Source organism: Diadema antillarum, unplaced genomic scaffold (assembly GCF_040938485.1).
Source record: "Diadema antillarum isolate AM-2024a unplaced genomic scaffold, OU_Dant_1.0 scf00000192, whole genome shotgun sequence".
Lineage (NCBI taxonomy): Eukaryota > Metazoa > Echinodermata > Echinoidea > Diadematoida > Diadematidae > Diadema > Diadema antillarum.
The window spans coordinates 3,966,716-3,994,195 of NW_027271081.1; the positions used below are offsets into that span (position 1 = coordinate 3,966,716).

At 40.7% G+C, this 27,480-nt stretch overlaps 1 protein-coding gene across 1 annotated transcript; it reads left to right on the plus strand.

Annotated features, from left to right (window-relative positions):
• The first annotated feature begins 2,299 nt into the window (after nucleotides 1-2,299).
• Nucleotides 2,300-25,622, plus strand: LOC139723491 (high affinity cationic amino acid transporter 1-like). Its single transcript, XM_071634731.1, has 5 exons — nucleotides 2,300-2,567; nucleotides 18,480-18,695; nucleotides 19,873-20,105; nucleotides 21,758-22,925; nucleotides 23,589-25,622. The coding sequence occupies exons 1-5, from the start codon at nucleotides 2,300-2,302 to the stop codon at nucleotides 23,771-23,773; spliced, it is 2,070 nt and encodes a 689-aa protein (XP_071490832.1). The 3' UTR covers nucleotides 23,774-25,622.
• Nucleotides 25,623-27,480: the final 1,858 nt, after the last annotated feature.

Sequence of the window (27,480 nt, forward strand, 5' to 3'; positions counted from 1 at the left end):
GTCTACTCAACTGCCTTTGAATAAACACAGATGAAAGGGAGCAGTAAACCCGAAAATATGACAGTTTTCCTGTCACAAAATTGAGTATATGAATATAAGAACGACCCAAGTCCATGGATGATCATTTCGAGTCAACTAAAAAAAACTTCATATCTTTTTTATTTGTCCAATAATATTCTATTCAACTGTGATGGGAAGGCAACATTGTATATACAAATTAGAACATATATTATTATGACAATTAACATTTACATTAATTGTGGAGAGGCCATTTTGTGTGGTGGACTTGGGTCGTTCTTTGATTCATATGGACTTGGGTCGTTCTCTGATTCATATACATGATATTCTGCTGTAGAGATGGGAGAAGGATGAGAGAGGGCGCTATTATATGAATGTAAGAATGACCCAAGTCCTTCATTCTTACATTAATATAAGATTTAACTCATTCATTTCAGGCACTTCCGGGCGTAATTAGGATTTATCATTTATACACAAGATGAGTCCATGCATAAGCTACAATTTCCCATGTCAAACTGAATTTGGCCAAAAATTGGACTTGGGTCGTTCTTATATTCATATACTCAATTGATAATTACTGAAGTGGACGCTTGTGGAGAAGCATGTAACATGGCTTAATGATGGGACATACATGTCATCTACGGTTACTGTCCATGTTTACTCTGGAACAATGTGCGAAAAATAGATTACAAATCACATCCAACCTGCCAAAATAATTGTTTTCTCTTGTAGAGTACGCGCATTTCGCAAATGAAATTACTTAAGCCACAATGTCCCAATGTACACTACAACTGCACATGCATTTTTCTTGATTTAAAAGAAATACTATCTTCTGCGCATGTACTTTTTAGAGTTCTCAAAGCGTCATCTTGATTTTATCCAGGCTGGCTGTCGGCGGTGATATTAGATCAAAGCAGGAAACCATGCTTAAAATGCTTTTGTGCTACTTTTGACAGAACCAGGTGCATGAATTAATTCACGAACGATGAACGTCCAAGTGTAGTAGGTCCATGATTGAAGTGTCCACGGGCCTTACAGTCTGTATTCGTCATTTTCGGAATTACAAACTTTCGGAAAACGAAAATGATTTCATTTTCGGATTAACAAACCTTCGGAATAACGAATCTTCGGAATAGCTAACTGTAACCGTTAAATTGTACATCCTGCATGTGTTGTTGTCTTAGGCTGCGTTTATCTAAGAACTTTCTGAGGCAAAATCACGATCCTAAACGCGTTTGAGGCATTTCCAAGGGTTAGATAAACGCAACCGTGTTTTCAAACGCGTTTAGAAACGCCGTTTTGAAACGCCTTTCAAGGGGCGTTTTGAAACACGTTTGAGACGTTTGATTGCCGTTCTGTGAGTAGATAAACGCAATGCCGGTTTGAAACGCGTCTATATCTCAAGGTCAAATCCCAGCTGTTTCCGGTTGTGCTCTCTATACCCATTATTTGTGTGTGACTGAGGAGTCATGTTTGGTGGTATGCAGTTGACCTTTACTTCCCGGGTCAAACGGCGCAAAGCAGCTGCGCAGTGACACCACTCGAATCGCGATTGTATGATGGTTAGATAAACGCGGCTCCCCGAGAATCGCGTTTCAAACGACGTTTGCAAACACCGTTCCAAACGCATTTTGAAACGTGATTCTCTCTCTTTGATACTCAGCTGACAATGGAACGTACATTAATTTTTCTCACTTTCGTCGATTTCTTGCATAAGACAACGTATACTATTCATATGACACTCTCCCCGGAGCAATTTCGTATTTACTGCCTGACTTACCTTTCTCGACATCCGGGCAATCATCTCTCAAACTGGGTAAAACTAATGTCAAGCTGTAAGATACGTTATGCCTGTTCTATGGATTGCAGAAATAACGAAATCAAGACGTCAACAAACATAATCAGCATTTACCTGACTATCTTTCCTTATGTTTTTATCAAATGCAGGTCAACGCAGACACGTGGATAGCCGTTAATGAATGAACGCCAGTGTGTGTGACCGCAAAATTAACGGCGTCCAACTCGTTTTGATTTTCGTCTCATGGCGGTCGAGACCTCACGTTGACACTCAGCACTCTTTATTCGGATAAGAAATGTTTCATTCAATCGTAGGACGTCAAATTCGCATATTATCTGAATAAGCACCACTTTGATTCAGGCGTTTCCAACAGACATTTGGATTATCTCGGGTGGAAGGTGACTCGCTTCAGTTGCGTATGTGCATGGTCTCCCTTGATTGCGGTTAAGTGGACTATACTGACACGCTGCGAGCATTTCGGCGATGAGGGCTGGAATTCAAGCGGACAGTGTGCGGACCTTCTTCGGGGGCTGCCTGCAGCGGCTGACCCGCACCAAGACACTCCGCCACGAGGACCTGACCCAGAGCGAGCTGAAGAGATGCCTGGGCCTGCTGGATCTCACCGCCATTGGAGTTGGCAGCACGCTGGGGGCTGGCATCTACGTGCTGGCGGGGCAAGTAGCCCGCGAGGTTGCCGGGCCAGCCATCGTGCTGTCCTTTCTCGTGGCGGCTGTGGTATCCTTACTCTCAGGTCAGTGCCATCCCTTAGACGACACGCAAGGAAGCGTAAAGAGAGAAAATTGTAGAATATGAAAGCTTTACATACTTTCACTTGACAAATTGGTGAGAATATGGTAATGACGTCATTGCCGCAAAAGAAAAAAATGCCCAATTGACCTGTACACAAATGAAACTTTGGTTTGTTCATTTTTTTTAACGATTCAATCAACATGGCAAATTATTACAAATTCATTTTTTTCCCGATTTGTATGTATGGAGATGTATGTATGTATATCAATTACAGTCCGCCTACAGTAGTCGGTTGATTATCGCCTCCGAAAAAAATATAACGTTTTGTTTCTGAGAACCTTATGTGACGACAACTGTCATATCCATTCTTCCCTTCGTTTGTTTGATATAGACTGCTAATGTTTCGCTGAAACATGCGAAACATGCAATTTGTGCAACTTTTTAATCCCATAGCCCCTATAACGTGCCATTCCAAGAAACTTCTAACCTTCGGCTTAATTTAACTTTATTACGATCATCAAATTGACATTGGAGTGGAATTTCAATTAGAACTTAGCGATCAGAACTACTACTATCCATGATATGCACAATCAGAGATGCTTAAAGGGATTAATGTACATAGTATTTGTCGAGACCTAACTTCAGGTTTCTTAACATTTTTTATGAGATAATGAAAACTTGTAATGAAATGTGATAGACATGTTATTTCAAGAGGAATTCAATGTTTATTTGATGAAAATTTTGTTTGAAATGGCCGAAATATCCAAAACAGAGCTATCATAATAACAGGTGGGACCCACCTGTTGGCAATCACTTTGTTTTACTGTGTTTTTAGACGTCTCAGCCCAGCCAAAACTAATTTTCATCAAATAAACTTTAAATTCCTCTTAGAATGGTATGCTCTGTACTATTTCACAAGTTATTTCTTGGTTTCTCGCAAAAAAAAAAATACAAGCCCAATTCTCATTTCCACATATACTATATCATCCCTTTAAAAGCGAACGTGAACTTTTGCGATTTGACTAAACACACACGCACAACGCACGCTCATACACGAATACTCGCCAAGGAAATGCCAGCCCTTACAATGCCTTATATCGCATTAGTACAGTCAATTAGGGACTAACACCCGACGTGTCATCAATATATATTATTATTATCTTCGCGCGGACAGTGCTTAGTAGTCAACTTTGGTATGATCTGACTCGGGGTGCTTCACATACACTAGTAGACCAGAATCCCTAAATGCCCTTGCGCACACGCAGCTTGGCGCTTTGGATGTGTTGTATACCTACTGTCTGCTCTGACCTCCATACTCACGTTCCGCACATAACTTTTGAATCGACAGCTGTATTTTCATGGCAAATAGTAACTTCTGCGGCATTGTACTCATGCACTGAAACATTAACAAACACCAAACAAGGACGTAATGTTAGGACTGGTACACTTATTTACTTTAAGAATTTAGCCTTTCTGTAAAGGCAGAAGTTGCAAAATAGTACACTGAACTCCCCCGAAACCAAGCCCATTCCCACATGATATTATGCACGCCCCCCCCCCCCCCCGCCTCTAGGGAACGTTGCAATTCAATGTCACGGTGGCAATTGTTGTTTGAATATGTATGTAGTGATAGGGGGTGCTGTGGAATAGTGGATACGATTCCAACTCCAAACCAAAGGACCCGAGCTCAACTCCCGCCCAGTACTTATACGTCCTTGTCAATATGTTTTTAACCCACCACGTCCCTCTTGACCCAGATGTAAACGGGTACCTGGCCCTCTGGTAGAGCAGTGGCAACACTGAAAAGGCTACTCTGGATAAATAAATCCCCATCTTAACAGGCCACTAAACTTACGGTAGTCTCGGGGTTCCCTCCGTCGAAGATAGTTACCCTGGAAAAGATTGTGCCTGTTTTAAGACGCAACACAGTGGACAACCTCCGGAGAGCCCACGGAGAGCCTCCAGAGAAACCTTACCCTGCGATCGACCAGGGTAGACATGGGGTAGCCTCCGCCGGTTCGCCCGAGGCTATCCCGCGAAGTTGTCTGTCAAGACGCTCGTGGGGTGAATCTTCCCCGGAGGCGTCATGAGACCAGTGCTATTATCCGGTGACCAACACTGAACTCCAGCCTTGTAAACGCCTGTGCAGCGCGTACAGTTATGTGTTAATACAGTCGTCACACTCAGCGAGTTCTGTTTATAGGTTGAATTGTATCGTAACAGGCATGTTCTGATTTGAATAGCTGATTTTTAGCTGATTCATTGATTTATACTTTTTTATTTCTTTCTTGAAGCAACTTTAAAGGAAGTGCGTTTGCACGGTAAACATATTTTAAGGGAAAAGAAAGCCTATAATTCAAACGCCTCTGTGTCATGTGTGTAGGTATTAGTTCAAACCGTATGGGTAAACCGTAGGGTTAGGGTTAGGGTCAGAGGAAGGGCCTGGGGTAATTGTCCAAGGGGTAATTTCCCTTAACACGGCAAACATGTCATGTATCAGTGCAAACGTGCACATTAGTATGCAAACTCATGCAACTGCAATTGTGCAATGACGACGGTGTCAGCACATCTATCTGTCGTGTAATTGGCCGAGGAGATCGTATCCTCCCCGGACACTTGCCGGAGGTTTTCGAGCAATGTCTGTTAAAACTGGGCACTCGACGTTCAACCCGTGGGTATGGAATCTGTGTGGAATGTAAACACGGGGGGATTCTTCGCCGGAGAACGCCCACTGAGGAATCTAGACTTAATTATTATGTAAATATTCATCAATATATATCATCGTTTATGATCAGGACCAAACACTAGCTGTGATCAGGTGTCCTGCGCGGGGCTCTTAAAATGGTCGGGCCACCAAATTTCCAGAAGGTTATCTCTTGGTGGCCCGATCGGGCGGATAAAATTTAAAATGGATTTTTATACATGTACTTCCTTTTATTTATCCTTAGGTTTCTCTTCCGGTCCACCAAAACTTCAAATTTGAATATTTTAGTCAGCCGAACGGGCCACCGGAGGGAACAAAAAAAGTTATCGTCGTGCCTTGCGTACACATTGTATACGAACAACTTCCAAACCACCTGCGGCCCGTTAAGGCCGTGTCACACATTTCCGGTAAGCCTTGCGTGCGACTTGTGAAGAACAATTTTTACTACCCGTACGTCCCCGCAGATGACCGGCACATGACGGTACCTAGCAGGTATCTCTCTCGTAGTCGAACGGAGGTGCGCACGCAAATCTTTTTACCCTCAACCATGTTTAGGCTCTGTCACACATTTCCGGGCATGCTACGCGGCTTGCTGTTTGTGGGGATTTTTCAGCATACCGGACAATTTCTTAGGGCGGACAAGGATTTGGGCGAGTCATGTGTCTTACTTGCTGGACGCGATCTACTTGAATTCTACTTGCGGGTATACTGTGTGACCTGTGTACCAGTCGCATGGGTGCTGCCAACTCAGTGAAGGAATTCCTCTGAAGGAATGGCAAAAGTTCCACAGAATGCCATTATCTTGGCTGCATACAGGGACTGCGAAGTAACTGAGTGGGAGTTGCCTGCGAGGTGCTGCCGCTAAGGGCCTCCTACTGGCGTTCTGCGTGAACTTCTCGGGGCATCCCCGCGACTCACCCAGAAAAAGTTTTGGTCATGCTCCAGACTTGGCTGCAGTTAAATGGGACTTGCGTGCCCATCTCCGGGCAACTACAGGCGAGATACGCGCTAGGTACTGTCAGGTGAGGACCAACTGCGTAGAGCTCCGGGTTGCACATTTGTTTCCCCGCAAGTCAAGCCGCAAAACCTCCCCAGATACGGTATGACAAGGCCTTGAGCATGCTCAAAACTTGTTCCGAATATTAAAGTCGTAGAGGTTCGCTCTCAGAGGTACACGCAGAACACCAGTAGGAAACCCTTACCGGCAGCACCTCTCAGTACCTGTAAGTCGCTCGTAACAGAAAACGGGTCGGTTTCAAAGCTCTCAGGTAGGTCACACGGAATACAAGCAATTATTTAAGTAGAAGATAAGTAGGACGCATGTAGTAGGTAAAAAACAAGTGCGAAACTCGCAAACATTCTTGTCCGCCCGGGGAAATTCTCCTACGTGCTGGAAAATCCCTCCTCGCAACAAGCCCGACTAGCTTGCCCGGAAAGGTGTTGACACGGTCTCTAGGCAAACCATAATGTCAAATGATGTCTTATACACATACTTATGCCATACAAGAAACACTTTTCTTCAAGGCTTTGGTTCGGCAGACGCGAATCCTTTTCAGAAAAAAGAAAGAAAATTCGTCGGAATAGGAGGGAAACCTTTCTGAATAAAAGGTTTAGAAACAAAAAAAGCTAAGATCAGTGATAGCGTGTATTGTGTGCGAGAATCGTATGAACAATGAATAGAAGGTTGCAGTCCTCACTCTAATTGATGTCTTTGCCGTCCTTTAAACATGCTCCAGGAAATGATTGTGTCTTCATCGTGTATCTCTTGTGTCCATGGAAGAAAAGTTTGACTATTGCTAATGATCGCAAGTGCATTCTCCCCCTCCCTTTTAAGAACATGCGTCTAATTATGTGAGAAGATAATCAGTTCTATGGACCTGCCATATAGGGTACTTGATACAATAGAAGTATTGGAAGATTACTGTCACTTTGTGTGTTCTAGGTAAGGGACCGCGAAAAGCGTTTTTGTTTTTTGTTTTTATTTAAAGTGTGTGTGTGTGTGTGTGTGGGGTGGGGGGGGGGGGGGGGGTTGGGAGGGGAAGGACGCAGACGATGCCAGTCCTGAACAGGACGATGTGGAGTGGACGTCTGTACGAGAATTTAAAGTAAACGAATCATGTCCACCTGGCCCAACAAACAGTGAAAGTGCTCGTGGGCTCTTTGGCAGAAATTTGTTGTGCTCTTGAATCTATATTATAGATCTAGTATACTTTTCTTTCTGATTAATAGTTTTGAATGGGAAAAAGGTTCCAGTGAAATATTCTCCCGACACATTTCATTCGCCCTGCACAATGGGGGTGACGTGGAATTAAGCATGAATGTATACCAAGTTGCTAAAATTATTTGTCGAGTTCCACTCAGTGCGTATTAACAAGATCATACAATCATGTACTTCATTGTCTCGTTTATGTCAATCAGAAAATGCGGATCCTCTCGGTTTGTTTTCTTTGTTTTCTTTGTTTTCTTCTTACAATAGAAATTATAAACCTTCATAAATCCTTGAAGACCGTAGTTAGATATTTTATTGGCAATGGTTCATTTTCTTTGACCTTTTCAATAACAGACATTCCTCTGAACACACACTACGTCAGAGACCTGTGTACAAAAGTAAAGGCACACACGCAGTATAAATAATGAACACATATTACTGTCTCACATTTTCATCTCCGATATTTTGCGCACGATTCATACACGCCGTATATCAGTCAACCGTAGAATCCCGGAGGTTAATCTGTACAATCGCGGGCATAATGAGGAAAAGGATGGGGGGGGGGGAAGCATAGTACCGTTCTAATCTTTATATTGCTACCGTTGTTGTTCTCACGCACCTGCTTTTTTTGCCTTGAATTTAGTTTGTCTGTCTGTGTGTGTGTGTGTGTGTGTGAGTGTGAGTGTGTGTGTGTGTGTGTGTGTGTGTGTGTGTGTGTGTGTGTGTGTGTGTGTGTGTGTGTGTGTGTGTGCGTGTGTGTGTGTGTGTGTGCGTGTGTGTGCGTGTGTGTGTGTGTGTGTGTGTGTGCGTGCGTGTGTGCGTGTGTGTGTGTGTGTTTGAAACATTGCGGTGTCTGAAAAATTCAGCAATTGTACACGTGGCCAGATGGGCTATACAAGGCAGTATTCAACTCCATGAATAAACACGCCAGCGTACAAATTATGTGTTCTCACTCTAAATTAAGAGAACACAACTGGGAAAGCATCCGGGGAAAACATCACCATGATAGTACAACCTCTAACACTATGCTATCTTGAGAAATGCTAGCATAATATTATATTAGATCCGGTCACTCCATGTTTCGTGGTTTCCGACTTGGTTTTGTTTTGATTTTGCTTCTTTTTTTGTACAAGTATATGCCGTGTATTTGTAAACATATTCAACTAATTAAACACCACAAAGTCTGAGTTGTATCGGTCCAATGTCCCAAATGAGGAAAATTCTTGAGATTAGTGACCTGTTTGTACAGATATCCACTGTCTGTAGGTATCTGGCATGATGTTTGATTCCACCATGTCTGTCACTCTGTTCAGATATAAAAACATTATCTGTAAATCTGTTCGATATCAGTTCCGTGATATAACTTTCTTCGTGAGTACCTTACTCTTTCTACTACGGAAAAGATTGTTCATGCTTTAATCCCCTCTTGTTTAGATTTCGGTAAGGTCCTTCTTTTTGGTTTGCTCACAGACAGCTTTCAGAACGGCAGAAAGTTTAAAACTCTGCAGTTAGACTTTGCTAGATAGAACACAAGTGTTTTTTTTATAGCGCTGACAAAAAGATTGCTGTATACTTACCACCAATAAACAAGCACAAACAAACAAAAATACATTCTTCAATGATTTTAGTGTGACGATAATAACATTGTGTAAACGGACAAGAGACACATTTTTCTTAATACTTTGGATTTTGGCAAAGTACAGCCACCTTTCACCAACTCTGTTTTCTTTTCTGCTTGATGTTTGTTAGCATGCTTCTCTGATGTTCTAAGAGGAAATTTGTCCGTAGTTTACATAGCAAATATTAAATCTCCCCCCCCCCCTCTCTCTCTCTCTCTCTTCTCCATTTCTGATTTTCAATAGTGTACACATCAAGAACCACTCGCTGTTAGTATGTGTTGCTGTGCGTTTTTTGTACTAGTATATGCGCGTATACAAAGCTAATGCCAGGATAATAAGTTAAACATTACCGAGGCGCATATCGGGTAAAAAGAATTACAACAAATTCATTAAGATCTCATTATGCTATTAGTTACCAACTAAAGGCGATGGATACAAAATAGAGAAGACATGAAAAAACATTTACAACTTTAGCTATGTTGACACTAACTAATGAAGTCCAAAGCAGCAACAATATTTTCTCTTGGAGCTTGCAGTGAAATGATTTATAAGTAACGGAATTGGGCAATGCGTGGTTGTATGCCTTTGCGAGGCAGAGTATACCATGATTAAATGTTGTAATGTTTGAAGTAGATTAATTACTGGCATTATGGACATGTTCAGATAGCAGGGTGATATAGACACTGCAATCATTAATTCATGAGTCATGAATTCTATGTGCTTCGAACACGCACGGTTTTTCCTTTTCCTTTTTTTCTTTTTTTTCCAGCTATATTGGTTGTAATGGCTCAGACACCAGCTCTGATATTCAGCGCTGGCCGCATGTAGTTCATTTTCTTTCTCTTTCCTTCTTTATGTCCGGTCTTGTCTATTTGTAGTTTCTTAAAGGCACCCATCTTTAGTGCTTCAAAATCGTTCTAAATGTAAGCTAGGGATACAAACAACCAGTGAAAAAAGTTTATCAGTATAATCAGTCTTAAGTATCGTTAAATATACAAAATGGGAACCATGGTTACATAAAATTGTTTCTAGACTAAACCGTCTGCAGTTTTGGTTTCGTTAGAAAAATAGTGATATCTCCTTCTATCTTAGGTGTTATTGCAAAGTGTTTATAATAATAAGTTAGGATGTTTTGTGATACAACTCACAAACAAATATGCGTCAGATGTGATAACTCAAACATTTTTTTTAACTCACTGCTCCCAAAGGTCAACGGTACCTTTAAGCATTATGGTGGTCGAGTGTACTGTTCACTCTACATAATGTATCCACGTGTTCGAATAAATTTGCAGTATGATTTCCACTCTATCCGGCTTTCTAACGGGCTTGGTTGCAAACAATGGTGGTTTGCAATGGAATCAACAGTTTTTACTGTTTCTTTTATTTATTTCAAGGTGTAACTGCCAAAAAAATTGTTGTTACAGTTGTGTTACATGCATTTACTTTTGAATCTATATTCTTGTTTTATGTGTTTGGTATCGTTCTGTTTGTATTGTTGCGTATACATGATTTTTGTTTTAATTCTAGATGTATGTATTCTTCTCTTTTTACCATTATGTATGTATGAATGTGGACCCCTATAGAAACCAGCTCTGCTGGTCAGGGTGTTCCACCCCATGAAGAGGAAATAAATTCAATCAATTCAATCAACTAATGAATTTTATCAGTAATTCCCAACTCAATGATCATAGACTGTTATTCTCCCATTTCGTTATCTATTGTTATTTCTCTCATGTTTCGATTTTAAGCCGATTTTAAATTCCAATCACCCTGGTGCATTTACATAGTAACAGCAAAGAACAAAATTTGTTGGAACTTAACATGCTAAAACATTGCATAGATTAATGATTTATACTATTTCAGAAAGGTGCAGATACTACAAAATGTTAATAACTACGCATCACAAATTGCTGTAACAAAATGTTACATGTACATTGTAGAAAAAATGAATAAAACTAGTATACATGTATACAAATACCACGCTAATACCAGTGAGAAGGCTGTAAGTGGCCCAGTGGGCAAGCCACGAGCTCTCAATCACGGAGTCCCTGGTTCGAGTCACGTGTCTGCAGTGGTTGCATTTCTCCTACCTAGGCAAATGTAGTATAAATATCATATGTAATTGTCTTGTCTTTCGGAATAGACTTTGAGTTGTCGATGGTCGTTGTTGCTTACTCACAAGCACCCATTGCTTTCTTAACGATAAACAACTCAGTTCAGTTCTATTTCTCTCGTTTTCCTTGATGAATAACTTGTTAGTCAGTTCTGTTAAGTGTCTATCTAACTTTTAATATGTATTTCAATTCCATTCAACACGTGTATATATAAGAAGAAAATAATGCTGAAGAACGAAGGGAAAGGGATAGAAAGTAAAGAAAAAATCAGGGGAAGGTGAAGATAATGTAACAGAGGCGAGCGAAAGAAAATGAGAGTGGGGTTTATGGAAGAGGAGAACAAGAGACAGATGGACGGAAAAGAGCATGATATCAAACAGAGAGAAAAAGACAACATAGAAGTTGGGGGTGGGAATTCTTTCGAATGTCAGTGTGGTGAAGTATTGACTTTGATCTTTTGTTGGAAGCACATATACGACACAACTCATGCACGAACTCATGGCGAATCATGAATAAACGATGAAGCGGTTGGATGTTAACAGTTCATCTACATGCATCTTTCAAGTCTATTTTCATCGTCGGAACATCTCCCTTGTCGTAACTCGTTTTGCTTTTATTCTCTCTTGTCGTAGGGGCAGTGTGGCGTAGTGGATATAAGACTCGGTGACTTTCAATCGGAGATCTCAAGTTCGAATCCCGTTAAGTGCCTTTACGTCCTGGGACAGGACGTATTACCCACTATGTCCCTCTCGACCTAGATTTATGATTGGGCATTATTGGGCGCCATGCAACGCTATAGGGTAATAATGACGTGAATTCCCTCTGGTAGAGCAGTGGCAACACCGAAGAGGCTACTCTAACCCTCGATAAAGAAGACCATATCATTTATTGTAGATATTGTTGTCGTTTTTCCTGCTCCAAACACTCACAGACACAGTAATGATCATATAATAAAATGCTATCCCATATTTTTCTTTATAATTTATAAACACTATAGCGAGTACATTGTTTTAATGTTCCTGAATAAGTTGTTCATACAGTATACCATGATAATCAAATTTTCCGTTCAACAAAAGGGATTTTATCTCATGCTAAAAATATTATTTTCAACACTCGTTGTCTTGATGACATCTAGACTGGTGTAAATCAGGCATTACATTATTAGTTGACATTATAAGTTTATCGAGTGTTAATGCTGTCATTGTTTGATTCGCTCTATTCATCTTCCCCCTTCACATCTGATTTGATTTAGAGAGGGCATGCAGAAAGGTAACCTGCTCCTCTTCCGGTGGTATTTTAAGGGTCCATGTCACATATTGCGCGGTAAATTCGCTGAAGATGACACAATAAGGATAATTGCACAAGGTCAAAGGTCGGCCAATACAACAGTGTAAGAGAGTTATTGAAGCTAAAATTCCAACTAACACCTCGGCGAAATAAAATCGGTGGGAAGGAGATGGGAGACGGAGGGGTGATGGACTTGGAGATGGGTAGAACAGGGTAGAGAAAGGGAGAGAATGAGGGGTGGGGAGAGGGAGAGGTTGACTGGTAGATTGGAGGCATGGGATGAATATTTTCGTTGGCCCCCTCTGGAGCTTTTACATTAATGATGGGGAGGAGACGAATGGTTTGAACGAAAACCGAACCTCGTCCCATTCGAATGCCATCTTCATTCGCGGGGTAACACTTGAGGATGATTAAATGGGTCTGTCGATGGCTTTAAAACGTCTTGCGTGCTCCAAGAGCAACGAAGAGTGCCAGCAAGAAGAGGTCTTAATCAAGGGAACACCATTCCCCACCATTTGATATTGTTCGAAGTGTTTTGTCCATGCAGTGTTCATACAATGCGAATAATGCGATGCATTAGCTGGAGGTTCGTTTGGGGCTATTTCCCCAATGTCTAAATTGACATGAAGTTAAGTAGCTTACAGTATTTTCATATCTTAAGATTTCCTGCAACTCTTAACTCTCTCTTCTCTTTCTCTCCCTCCCTCCCTCTCTCCCTCTCTCTTTGCTCCTCCTTCTTCTCCCATCTTGTCTTAGCTGAGTTAGCTCATTGTTTTCAGTTTCCGCTGAAAAGAAAGCAAATAAATAAACATCCTGGATCTTTTATAGTGTATCACTATGTTGTCAAACTCCGCTGGCCCAAGTATTTTTTTTCTTTCATCCAAAGGGGAAAATATGGAATGCATTCGATTATTATGGCTACTTCATGGCTCATTATTGTTGTTATTATAGGCAGTTGGAGGCGCTGTGGCATAGTGGACTCCAGACTCCAATCGGAGGATTCGAGTTCGATTTCCGCCCAGCGCTTACGTCATCGTACAAAATGTTTTTACCCACCATGTTCCTCTCGACCCAGGTGTATAAATGGGTACCTGGCAAAGCTAGGGTGATAGTAATGGCAGGGCTCTCTGGTAGAGCAGTGACACACTGAAGAGGCTACCCTGGATAAAGAAGACGTTATTATTTTTTATCATCTTCAGTGATGTATATCATAATGAACTGGGGGAAAAAAACTCATCTATACAACAACAAAATGACAATGTGCAGCAGCAGATTCAAAAGGCAACTCGCGTTGACTGTTGACAGACTTTGAGATAATGAGAAAGACCTTGATACCCCCTTATGTATTTTCTACGTCTTGTCGAGCAAGAACAAATCACCGGAGAGCAATCTGGAATTCCCGCCAGTTTGATCGTAATTGGTTGTCGTCTGCAACACCTGCGCCCATAGGTACGCAGTAGCTAGACTGATAACATACAGCCACTTGTTGGGTTTTGTGTATACGACTCGTATAGGAGCGTTATGGAGAGCATTAATTTCTCGAGATTACGTTTTTCCAAATGTTGTAATTTCTATAAGGATTTGTACAAGACATTTTCTTTTCAACAGTGGTCTATAGGTCTATAGGTCTATAGGTTTTTTCTGTAACATTTCATTTGAGACATGATATCAGACCTTAATCGACGCAAATTACTAAAACCTAAAGAAGATAATGAGGATGTACTGTATGCTTCTTTTCCATACACTAAAGTCCGATTTCGTTGTTATAACAGTCTTGTCCTGCAGCCCTGTGCCCCCAAAACACAAACACTTTTTTTTTGTCAACACATACGCACACACGCACACACACATTCAAACGCACACATACACAACCACAAAAATCCCTAAACAACCACATTATTATCTTCAAGGAATGCTTTCAGGGCCCAATAAATCATATCGGTCTGTAAAACGCTTTTGATTGTTCACAAACGTTAGATCTGCTGTCGTTCCATGTGGATACAGCTGAAAGAGCGATCAAAAAGAAACAAATATTTTCGTTTCCACGCATGATCAGGAAAATCCAAAATTGCAAGCATGTCTGCTATGGATGGCAGCTATGAACGGCAGTCACAACACGAAGATCACACTAAGAGTCCACTCTGTTGAACATGTCGTTTCGTCAGGATAGAAAGAGAGTCCATGTAGAGGTACAGAGAGCGTCGAGTTGGTTCAAACAGAAGCGTTTCTGCCTTGAAAGGTATAAAATGGCTCGGGTTCGAAGCCCAATGAGTCTGAAGATAGACCAGGTTCTGATTCTCTCAGAAATAGCCAATAGTTATATTATCCACTCAGAAGCAAACCTATGTCCCTCTAGCTCTATACAGATTCCAAGCGGAGAAGTGCTGAATGACATCAACATAGGATGTATCTTGAGGAAACATTCTTCCGTATAAAGCACAAGCGGCATGTTGCGGAACGCATGCAATGATCGTATTTTTTTTCTTTTTTTAAAATGAATGATTCCTTGCTTTTGCACCTTATTATACAACTACATTGTATCACGCAAAGTAGAACAGATTCCATGCCTCCTCCCCCCGCCCCCCTCCCTCCCAACCACCAAATGCAATGTACAATCCGGTCATCCAATAATGTATAACCTGTGTTGCACGTTACATCGACATAAGGAGCATCCTGGTGTAACATCGTGATATAACAGCGTTACACCAAGGAATTATGATCCTCTTTTATAGATAATACCCTCACAGATTAGCGACTTGAATGGTGTATTAGCTCTGAATGAAGGTCTTATACATACATTGCCCATATTTTGACAGATTATCCCCTTTCTCCCGAGCTATTATAATTGTTAGTAATATACCGCAGAATTTATAAAGCGGGACACCCGATTCCAATAAAGCAAGGGTTCCAAACGCTTTTTGCCATCTTTTGATCGCCATTTGTGGAAATCGGATCCTTACATTTGAGTCTCATTGTGTCAACGCACACCGACTGAACGTCTATTACGTTTAGGCTGAGGGATTTCCCCCTTTAAAAACGGCACCGCCATCAGAATGCCCCGTTTGGTTGCACAGAGGTACTTCCTCCTATAGTGAAAATCAAGCAGGCCGATTGCACTGGTGCTAAGTTGGATTCGGTTGTAGATTTCACTGCAATTCGTGTGGTCCAAAGAATTATGCAATACCATGACCTTTACTTTTCTCCCATTTTGCATGCAAAGAGTATATTATATTGAATATATTATATTTTTATTGAATATTGAATTATACCCTTCCATTATACATTAAAACAATATACGTATCTTTTCTGTTAATAATGGCACATCGGAGAAATGCTACATACTAATTTCGAAAGTGTATTGTGAGCTCAGCCAGCTCTTGTGTCCTTGATACATTTCTTGGCCTAATCTTTAATATAATACCGATGTAATGTGGACTGTGTCCTTCTTCTCGTCATTTATAATTATAAAAAGCCACAATTTGCATTATCACACCCGGACGGGCGCAAGCTTTACACCAATCCGTACACATTTATTATTTACACTGTCTGGCACTGTCACACTTGTACATACGCGCACTCTCTCATAAAGTCAATAACACAGAGCGTAAATCATAACCACTCATTTCAAGATCTATACTGGCAGTATAACATGCAAGAATTATCCCACACTTTCTCGTCTTTCGTATATTCATGTCATGACAGTGTACAGTGTACAGGTGTAAGCGTATAGTAGGTTGTAAAGGTAAGGAATATCTAGTGTAAGTTTGCAACACGGGACCATCGATTTCGAACAGGGTTTTCTGTGTTCTGTTCTCCCTTCTTATTTCTTTATTTCTCTATATATTTCGTGTCGTTAGGAAGGAATTGCTACGGAAATGAAACAAATCCTGTTTTATGTTGATTTGGGGATACTTTTTTTTCGCTTACTTTCTGTCCATTTGATGACGTACGTGGACAGGTGGTGGAGAACAAATCAATACAGAAATTAGCCCAAATCAAACCAAGGGGGATAATACAACAACTAACCGCAACGTTGTCGACGACCACTACTCTTTTGCAAACTTGTGCGGGGAAATTGCTGAAGAGCAAAATGGTGGTTTGTTGTGCTATTGCGTCGACAAGACCAAAATAGCGAACTTTAGATCTGCTACGCGAACGCTAAAGACGACGCTATTAGGCTAAAAATTGTGTTTTGCACGTGCGCGAGGCAGCTGTTTCCATTGCAACTTGCACTGACCTGGGAGGCTGCTTGCGTCGTCTTAGCGTTCGCGTCACAGAAATTGAATTTGCACAAATGGAAACAACGCTATATTCATGGGTTATGCTTTCACACAACCACCATTGCTATGATTACGTTGTCTACTTTTGTCGAGCCATTAACCCTATATAAAGCCCAAGCTATTTTGATTCCTTGCAGGTCAAGGGGGGGGGGGGGGGAGGGGATATTGTGCCCCCTTAATGTATCACCGTCATAGTTGGCACATGGGTAGAGCAACTCATACTCTACATGACACAACATTTGAAATTTCTCAAGTTTACCCATTGAGGGCGCTATTTACCAAAATATAAAGAAATACATGGGAAATAATTTATGTATGCTAAAATCATGTTTTTTCTTTATTCTTTATCCGAGGTATGTTTTTATTTTATACCAATCATTTTTATATTTGCCACAAAGGAGAAGCAAGTTAACCTTCACAATTTGTTGTGGTTGAAAATTTTCAAGGTCAGCATATGGGGGCGCTATTCATTACAATATGAAGAAATATGAGACCTACGATGTATTATTTGGGATAGGACTGGTACATATGTTATTATCACATTTCACATTTCCGTAATATTACAATTTTGAGTTTCCAGATCAAGAATATGATGAAAAAATGATTCTACAGGCAAAACGTGTGTGAAAATGACCCAAAATAAAAGGGTAGTCTTTGGAAAATGCTGTATTTTCAATGAAACCTATCATATCTATTTTTATGCCTATATGTCATACAAAAATAAAGAAAATAGTAAGACCATTTCAGGGTAATTCATGACCATAATAATTGACTTCACATTCTGGTCCTTTAGCAATTTACAGCCAAGAAACCCCCATTGCATCCATTATTATATGTTTAAATGAATTTGGAACAGAAAAAACATGCAAAATCTGACTAACATGGCTGTCAGTTTACGGTTACCAGGACAACCAGCAATATCGGATACAGCTAAATTATATATCAAAATATTTGCAATAAAATTTTAGGAAAAATCATCAAATTTGGTTGAAATTGAGTGAAGGGCGTAGGAGTGGCAAATGAAAATATGGTAGGGGTACAATGTGATCCCCCTCCCCCCTTGGGCGTTAAGTAACCGTTGATCTTCTGAGATCATTTTCCGATTCTGCCATTGATTTGAATGTGACAAGAAATGTTGTTTTCCTAATTTTTGGTCCGGCCGATTTGTTTTTACTGTTTTTTTTTTGTTTTGTTTTTTTTTGGTAATGATTTCACTCCTCCGTGTACTGGAAATTATCTGCTATTTATCTGCTATTTTTTCTTGTTCCCTTTGATATTGTTGGATGAATTTTTGTTTTCGTTTCATCATTCATGCTTCTTCGACTGTTTGTCAGAAATCCATTTTTTTTTCTGTTGTTGCTATGTTTAACCTTACTTGGAAACAAACACCTGCCAGGGATTGTGTAGTTAAAGGAATGGTATAGTATTGATGGAGATGAGAATTTAACTTTTAACTTTTGTGAGATTTTTAGAAATCACTTTATGAAATGTTAAAAAACATACATTTCTAAGTGGAATTCAAAGTTTATCTGATTAAAATCAGATTTGAAATGGCTGAGATATCCGAAAACTAAGTTAAACAAAACGATCCTGATAAAAGGTGGGTCCCACCTTTTATTAGGATCGTTTTGTTTTGGTCATGCCGTTTGTAAACAACGATTCTTATCATCTTTATTGTGATTTCCATTTTCCACCTATAGGTTTGTGTTACGCAGAATTTGGAGCTCGCGTCCCCAAAACGGGCTCGGCTTACACTTATTCCTACGTCACAATTGGGGAGTTTTTCGCTTTCGTGATTGGTTGGAGTATGATCATGGATAACATCATAGCCGGCGCGAGCGTCGGAAAAGCGTGGAGTGAGTACCTGGATTCCATGCTCAATGCCACTATCAGCACGCACATCAAAACTCATGTTGGTAGGTGCATTTCTTCTTAATTTATTGTGTACATATTTTTCCCAACAATGTTACGAAGTGTAAGTTGATTGTCTTAATATGTATGAATTTATGGCGATAATATAAAATCAACAAGCAAAACATACCAGCTTGCATTAATCGAAGTGTCGGTTGATTACCAATACATACGCTATAAATTTTCGTACTTTCTTTTTTAAAGACTGTAAATCATGTTTGGTCATGAAATCTGCATGAAAATATACGCTTCAAACAAAGAGTATTTCTTTCATGTAGTCTATTACATGTAGTCTCAGTGTAGCTCATAGCTGATGGTTTGACATGGTCGTAGGCATGGCGAAAGACCTATCAGCGACAGTGTTTTTGAACAATCTTGATACTATTCAGCATCCAGATTCGAAAACCAACATTTGTATGAACCCTGCTTGCACTAGAATATGAGACATCTTCTGTTTTATCCCGGGAATTTCACAATGATAAACGTGATCTCGCACGATAGAGTGAATGCTGGAAAAAAAAAAAATCTATGTATTCATTGCATCAATTTCAGGTGTTTCCGGCTACTACAACTCAATAGTAGTCTAATGCGCTGTAATCACTGGTAATTGTACAATATCAAATCACGGTATAAGCATAAACTATGCAGTGACGACATTATGGAAAACATGGATATTGGACAAGAGATCATTTTTGTTTTCTTTAATAAACGAAAGATTACTGGTGGTTCGGACCCAAAACGTCCCAGATCAAAATCTGTTGATTTCAAACCTTGAAATGACTTTCAAAACAAGTAAAGGTCTTGTTTACCTTTGGGAGCAGTAATTAAAAAAAAAAATGTTCAAGATATCACTTTTGATGCTGTGTAGGACTTTTGTATCACTAAACATTCTACCATAATAGTTTTCGCAATAAAGTCTAAAATATAAGGAGATATCACTATCTTTCTCATTAAACCATAACTGTAGACGGTTTAATCTGGAAACTTTTTTTTTATAACTATTGTTCACATTTTGTATATTTAACAATACTAAACATCGATTATACTTGTTCATATTTTTGCATTGGGTGTTTCTATCCCTAATTCACAGTTTAGAACTATTTTGAAGTACTAATGCTGGGTTTTTGTTTCATCTGAAAATGGTAAATTATGCCTTTAACGTGTTCTACCTCTACACCGTAGGTACGTTTGCATCCTCTTGGGTTGGAGATTACCCCGACTTCCTGGCCTTTTGCCTCCTGATCGTGGTCACGATCGTCATCGCCTTCGGAGCAAAGATGTCGTCGTCGGGTATGCTGGTGCTCACTGTCATCAACATCGTTGTCATCGTCTTCATCGTCGGGGCCGGGGCGTTCTTCGTCGAGGGTCAGAACTGGACGGAGGGAGCTGGCTTCTTTCCGTTCGGCTTCTCAGGGGTGGGTGTTAGATGCATGATTGAATTACGAGTATGATTCTGAGGATGCTGGGCATGATATTGCTTCCACATATATGAATGTCACTATTTACCACTTGGACGTGGACAGCTTTTGGGCTTCAAAATCGTTCTGAAATGTGAGTTACGCAAAGAAACAACCAATGTAAAATACTAATCAGTATAATCAATGTTAAATAGTGTTAAATAAACAGAATGTAAACAATAGTTTTGTCAAAATCTATTTTAGTATAAACCATCTACAATTATAGTTCATTGAGGGAATTAGTGATATCTCCTTATACTTGCTCCCGATGGTAAACAGTGGCTCTAAGTCGGATCGGCGCGCTGAAAAACTTATGGGAGCCTTTGGTAAATGATGTGTTCGAAGGGGAGAAGTTTCCATTAAAAAGTCCTGCTCTAAACTAGCCAAATACAAATAACATGAATAAGAATATGTCAGGCATCAATTCAATTTTCCAACGGTTCCTAAAGGGTTAACAATATTCAAGAGTGCGTCTGTACGTTCTGAAAGCAGGGGCTGGTCGATTGTACAAATAACTTTTGCATGTAAGTTGTGTCTGATTTTCATTTTGGGGTCTGGAATGTTAGCGTTTGTTCGTTTGTTTTTCGATGTGTGCAGTATTTGTATCAAGCATGTTGCAATTTTTAGATAAAAGATTAGATTACGACAGAGATTAGTATAAGGTTCCTTCCATGTCAACACAAATTCCCCTAATACATTGTAGTAATGAATGTACTTCTTAGCAGTCAGTCATGGTAACAATGGGTGATTTCAAATTCCGCGCTAGTGCAGTGCTAGTGCTAGTGCTATCTCAGCACTAGCACCGGCGATAAAACCGAACTTGAAATCACGTCGGTGTTGGGAGTTGACCTCAAAATTATGACGTATTTCCGGTAGTTGGTGCTGGGCTCGGTGTTGAATGTCGTCTGCTGAACCGAGCTCCGCCGATTGTTTTAGTGATTGACGTGCTTTTTCACCATTGACTAACACTAGCCCCTAGGGATTAACATTTTCGTCATTTCAAGTTCGGTGCTGATGTTAGCGTTGACGTGCGAGACTCATATTCATAATAGATGCACGTTTTAAGTCTACGTTCACGTTCAAAGTCTACGCTTATGCAGTGGTCGCCCACGTAACGTACACGAACACTCTCGACATGGCTCTATAAATCTGAGCCTGGGAGCAAAATTAAGATAGTTGTATTTTGGGGAGTGGATGAAATTTGTGGCATTTTAATCTGTCTTTTTCACTACATCTTGTGTATGTCTCTAAAACTAAGTAATTTTGGCTACATCTTTTAATATTTGACTGTAATCACGCGCAATCATTTTTTTTTTCGCGCAATTCCCGCGGAGCTCGCAGTGCTGTGATTCCAACACTTAGTGCTGATGATCGATAATTTTGATCGGTATCACCTCGTTAAACTGACCGTCGATGTTGGAGCTCGATTTAACGGTGTTATTCGGGGGCTAGCACTAGCACTAGCACTAGCACCGAACTTGAAATCATCCAATGGGTTAGGAACTATTAAAACATTTTCTTCAAATGGTTCTGTTATCTGGCTTTTTCTTCTAATGGTTCGTATTTCTGTCCTCATTTGTGAGAGTTTCCCTTTTTGTTGTATTTCACAGCTTCTGGCCGGCTCAGCCACCTGTTTCTACGCCTTTGTGGGCTTCGATGTCATCGCTACGTCAGGGGAAGAGGCTCGTAACCCCAGCAAGGCTATCCCCTTGTCTATCATCCTCACTCTTGTCATCTGCCTTGTCGCCTACGTGTCCGTCTCCGCCGTCATGACGCTGATGGTCCGGTATGACGAGCTGGCCGAGTTCGCCCCACTGGCCATGGTCTTCGCCCAGCGCGGTCTGCCGTTCGCCAAGTACGTGGTGGCCGTCGGCTCCATGGTGTCGCTGTCGTCGTCGATGATGGGCTCCATCTTTCCGCTTCCACGCATCATTTACGCCATGGCCAAGGACGGCATTCTGTTCCAGTTCCTTGGCAAGATCAACACGCGGACCAACGTGCCGGTCTACGCCGCCGTCTGCTCCGGCGTGCTGACTGCCGTCATGGCACTGATCTTCAACATCGAGCAGCTGGTAGAGATGATGTCGATCGGTACTCTAATGTCCTACGCTATGGTGGCTGTATGCGTTCTCCTGCTACGGTACAAGCCCGGGGTCATCGGTTTGGATAAGGAGGAGGCCAAACGCCTGGCTGAGCAGCACAAGAAGAAGAAACCGGCCGAGGAGACTGCCCTGGTCGGTCTTGCCGCCTCGGACGCGAAGCACAAAACGTACACAAACCTTTCTCCTGGAGAAGAATTCAACCTCGGCACCGAGACCGGTCCGCAGGGCGACACCAGGGGTGCAACCACACCCGAAGATGCCCCCGCTCAGGACGAGCAAAGCATGAGCAAGCAATTGATAAACGAAAAATCCAAGGGAGATAAATCTGGTGCAGCCGCCCTCCCACGTGAGCCGACTCTTGCCACATACCGCAGCGTAGTAATTTGCATTTCCATCATTGTCGTAGATTTCGTTATTCTAAGCATTGTACTAATTTTCGGCGAAGAGGGCGTCGTTCGAGGAGCCTGGTGGGCGATCGTCCTCTTCGTGCTACTCATAAGCGTCGTGGTGGTGCTACTAGTGGTCATTGAGAAGCAACCTCAAAACCAGATGGAACTCTACTTCCGCACGCCTTTCGTCCCCTACTTGCCCGTTCTCTCCGTCTTCTTCAACATCTTCCTCATGTTCAAGCTGTCCACGGCAACCTGGATACGGTTTGTCGTTTGGCTTGCTATAGGTAAGTCTGCTTTCACAGAGTGCTCTAGACTAGCCTTTTGCAAAGGCAGCTCACTATAATTTGAAGACACGCACACAGAGAGCAGTGGACGAGCGGCGAGCTGCGAGCGCTCGCTCCGCTCCGATCGATCCGATAGCTGTGTGCGTGCGAGTCCACTGCTCGCTGTGTGCGAATTCACTCCGAGCTGCATTTGCAAAAGGCTAGCTTAGACCTGCTTCTTGGTTGGACCGGTGAATCCCCCTCGATAAGAGCTAGTGACGGAATGCATGATTTACTTACCCTTTTGTGTTTACTCCTTTCTCTCCTATTATGTGACCTTGCGTCACAAAAGCAAAGACCCGTCTGTAAATAAGATGATGTTGTTGTTGTTGTTGACACACTAAACAAAGGGATTTTCATTCCAAAGCTTTCTAAAACTTTTCAAACTAAATCAATATTGCAGTTACCACAGTAACGAGCTGCATGCTGCTACGAACTGATTAGTTGTAAGTAAGTGTCATCATTCAAAATACTCTTGAAAATTTTGCTCAGTGTTTTCATGATAAAGGACTGTGAAATAATCAACAGGGAGGATAAGGCATGTGAAGGCTTAAATATCGGAAATATGCAGGAATACTTGTCCACATCTTACCTCATGATTTATGTCACTTTTCTTTCTGAAAGGTTTCGTCATATACTTCGGTTACGGCATGCGACATAGCCTTGAAGAGACCGGTGCCGCACCACCCCACGCGAATCTCGACGAGTCGGAAGCCGACGAAATATCTCTTTACGATGCTTCCACGGAACCCAACCGTCAACGCCGCGAACAGTCACCCGCATCAGAGGCCGAAAAGAAGCAAGAGTAACGACTCACCAGATTCGTGTCCTAGATATCGCTTTATTTTCGTCAAAATTTGAGATATCTATTTGAAATGAAGAAGTATACAACATATTAATAGTGGCCGTGCCTATTATCATTGCTTGTTTCAGAGAGCCCGTAAACTCGTGATACGAGTGGTTTGTTACATTGCAGATTTTGACGGATCTCGTTCGATTGAAAGGGTGCCCTGGTCGGTAGCGATCTGATTTCCTTCTCTGCAGAACTCCTCAAAATTGTAATCTGGGCAGTTCTTTTTTTCCACCTGGGCTAGCTTCCCCCTACTCGTATTTGTCAAAGGTGACCCTGTGTTGCTGTATCATCTTTATCGATGCACACGTTGCTTGGTTGGTGGCGGTATAATGGTCCAAATAAAGCAGACCATCAAATTCTCCATACCCCATTTCACAGAGATTTTTTTTTTCTCATCGGTCACTCGTCGGAAGCAAGGTATGTTGTTTCCGGCCACCCACCGAAGTGTAGCGGATCGCAGTCTGATGAATCCGACTTGAATTGTTGACTATCAAGTTAGTGTCAGACGTGTGATGCTTCATCGGATCACTGCTGACATGTCTGACACTAACCTGATAGTCGGCCAGCACAAGTCGGATTCACCAGACTGTGATCCGATTCACTTCGGCGAGTTGGCGGAAGCGATAAACTTTGCTTCCGATTAGTGACTGATGAGAGAAAATCTCTGTGGAATGGGGGTATCAGTAATGCGCGTTTTACTTTACACTATTTGAAAATTATTTACAGTTATAGTACTATAGCATGGTCTGTCTGTGATGCAACGTATATCCTTTTCCAAGAAACAATGTTAGAACCTACTGTAACGGACCTTGAAGCTATGTTTCCCAAAAATCCACCCCTTGAAATCATTTCGAGCAAAAGTACTTAAACTTTATGTAGGCTCTATGTCATGACTGTATTATAGTGTATATATTTTTCTTGTGAATTTTAACTGGCCTAGAAAACAATGTGTTTGGTGTTGTGATGACTGTGATAACAACTCATTTTCTGTCAGGTGCAATTTATGATATCAAAGCTGGAAATTACGTCAGTCTGCAGTCATCATTCTTGTGTGGAATAGTGCTGTGATTGGTCGCCATTTTTTTTTTCTGCAAGGTCACCCACCTGAGTATGTCAATGGAGTTTTGAAGTATGCGCACAGGGCATGCAAGTTGTTGTTTTTTTTTTGTGTGTGTGTGTGTGTGTGTATTTCTGTGTGTGATTGGGCTAACATTTGCAAGTTAAGTGACTATGCTTTCATCATTCAATTCAACAACTTTTCTCTTTTTCCCCTCAGAACTTTCAGGTGGTGTACACGGGATGAAGCAAAGCGACATTTTGGGGCATTTTTTGTCATTGGTTAACCATTAATCACGGATTGACATGTGAGAACATTTAGTGTGTGATGTCACGCCTTTGAGTGTGGCGAGGAATGCGAGAAGTAACATAATGAAAAATCATGGAATCATTGTAACTCACCTCCAGCTCTTAACATAAAGTCGCCTTGAGTCGCCTATGTGTCAATGCATTCACTTTAAACGAAGGTTGTGCAAATGCTTATGTTAGATTCCACAACATAGCGCAATATTTTTTTTTAATCTCAATATTATGTGCATTCTCTCCTTTCTTTCGGAATCCGCTCCAAGGATATCAGGATAAGATTTTGTGCAATTTGACTCAAACGTCTTTGGAAATTGTTCCGGGTAGTTTCCTGTAACTAACTGCCTCTCCAGCAAACATCTCTGTTTAACCTAACTAGAAAAACGAGTTTTCTTGCCACCTATTTTTAGCTACAAAGCGCGCTACAACCTCACTCGTTTGCGTTTTTTAAGACACTTAAAGGGGATGGCTAGTAACTGATCAGTGGGAATCAGTGGGAATGCTGGGGGACGGTTGTTCCAATTCTCGTGGGATTCATTTAAGAGTACATAATATATCTATTGTTGTGTGAAAATTATTTGCTTCAGAATGGTCTCATATTCAAATAATGTGCAGTTTAATTGTTTCAGGCTAGCATGCCTGTACAGTGACAGTTATACATTGAACTGCACATTACTTGAATATGAGACCGTTCTGAAGCAAATAATATTCACACAAAAATATATATAAAAATAGATAATGTACTCTTAAATGAATACCACAAGAATTGGAACAATCATCCCCAGCATTCCCACTTAGTCCCACTGATCAGTTACTAGTCATCCCCTTTAAATCTTTTGATTATTTTGTTTCTGAATAATCATACCTATACATATTTTCTTTAGAATACTATGTTGGTTTTGCTTGATTTATTTTCAAATACAGATAAAAAATTATGATTTAATACAATATGTCTCCAGAACACTGTTCTTCCAACTTATATAAGTATTATTTTGATTTTTCTTTTTCTGGTGACGCGCTAGAAATCAACGGCAATATGTGGAATGATGTAACAGGTGTTGGTAGTAAAGGTTGAATCATGACGGAATGGTACAATTTTCAGGAGTTTTATTAAGTATCAATAACTCCACAAGTATCAAAGAGTTAAAGGCGTATAAGCTTGTGCAATATGTGCCGATTGAAGACTTTTGATTGATTGCTTGATCGCTTTCATAGTTTATCAGCTATTATTTATGTTGGTCATTATTCACCATTTCTGTACGGTTATTTAATAGTCAATCTTGCTTTCGTTCGAAGTTTGTCGTACTGGAGTACTTCGGTTAAAATCTATAAGACTGTTTGTGTCTAATCATCAGGACTAAAACATGAAATTGACATCTTTATTTTTTATTTTTTTGGTCTACAGCTTTCTTATTGTGCAATTCTTTGTACATTGACTTCACTCATGTTCTGCACTGTATTTACAGCACCGATGATGGAGTAAAACCTAAGATAGGGTGTATTGCAGGACACCATCAATTAAAGCCTTACGTCCACTTAGAGATGTAAGACAATAATGCCCGAACACCAAAGATGAAAAGAGCCAACGGCAGAAGTGCTGGCATCATACTTTTATGATGAGTTTGAACGCAAAAAGGAGTTAACTCCTTCCTTCTTAAGTTGAGATATTTGCGATTAAAAGCTGCAAAAAAAAAAATAATAATCTGAGAAAGGTATGGGATATATTCAATAATAACTTCGAAAATATTCCTTGCTATTTTACAAGTGAGATATCACTGGAATGGTTTTATTTTACTCTATCCTATGATGGATGTACTTAAAAGAATTCTGAGAATGGCGCCTAGGCCATTTTGCAGTCAAATTCTTTATATAATTGGTGGCTATCCGTCTGTCTACCTGTACACATGTTCATCTGATATAACGTAGGACTACTTTAGGGATATGTCGTTCATTTTCATGTGTCCAACAAGGAAGTGACCGGCAGAACATACTCAACTGACGTTATTGTAGATTTATGTTTTAGCGATAAATCTAAAGGTGTATGAACCTGTGTATAAAGTATATAATGTAAAAAATATGAAGTATATGAAATTATAGTTATCTTCATCTATCTAGAGAAATATTATATCATCGTTGTCATGTTTCAGAAAAAGAAAAATGTACGGAGCTTTGGATGCATGTGTTGTAGAAAGTGTGTTGATAGTTCGACTTTGGGCGAACTATCGAAATACAGCATGCATCAGGCACATCCAGAGCCATACGCTCTCACCAACAAACACCATGCGCTATATAGGTCTCTCCACA

Bases quoted from the DNA above. Each gene is read 5' to 3' on its own strand.
- LOC139723491 (XM_071634731.1), top strand. From the start codon at position 2,300: ATGAGGGCTGGAATTCAAGCGGACAGTGTGCGGACCTTCTTCGGGGGC. The intron at 20,106-21,757 runs GTGGGTGTTAGA...TGTATTTCACAG, and splicing joins TTCCGTTCGGCTTCTCAGGG to CTTCTGGCCGGCTCAGCCAC. The intron at 22,926-23,588 runs GTAAGTCTGCTT...TCTTTCTGAAAG, and splicing joins TGTCGTTTGGCTTGCTATAG to GTTTCGTCATATACTTCGGT.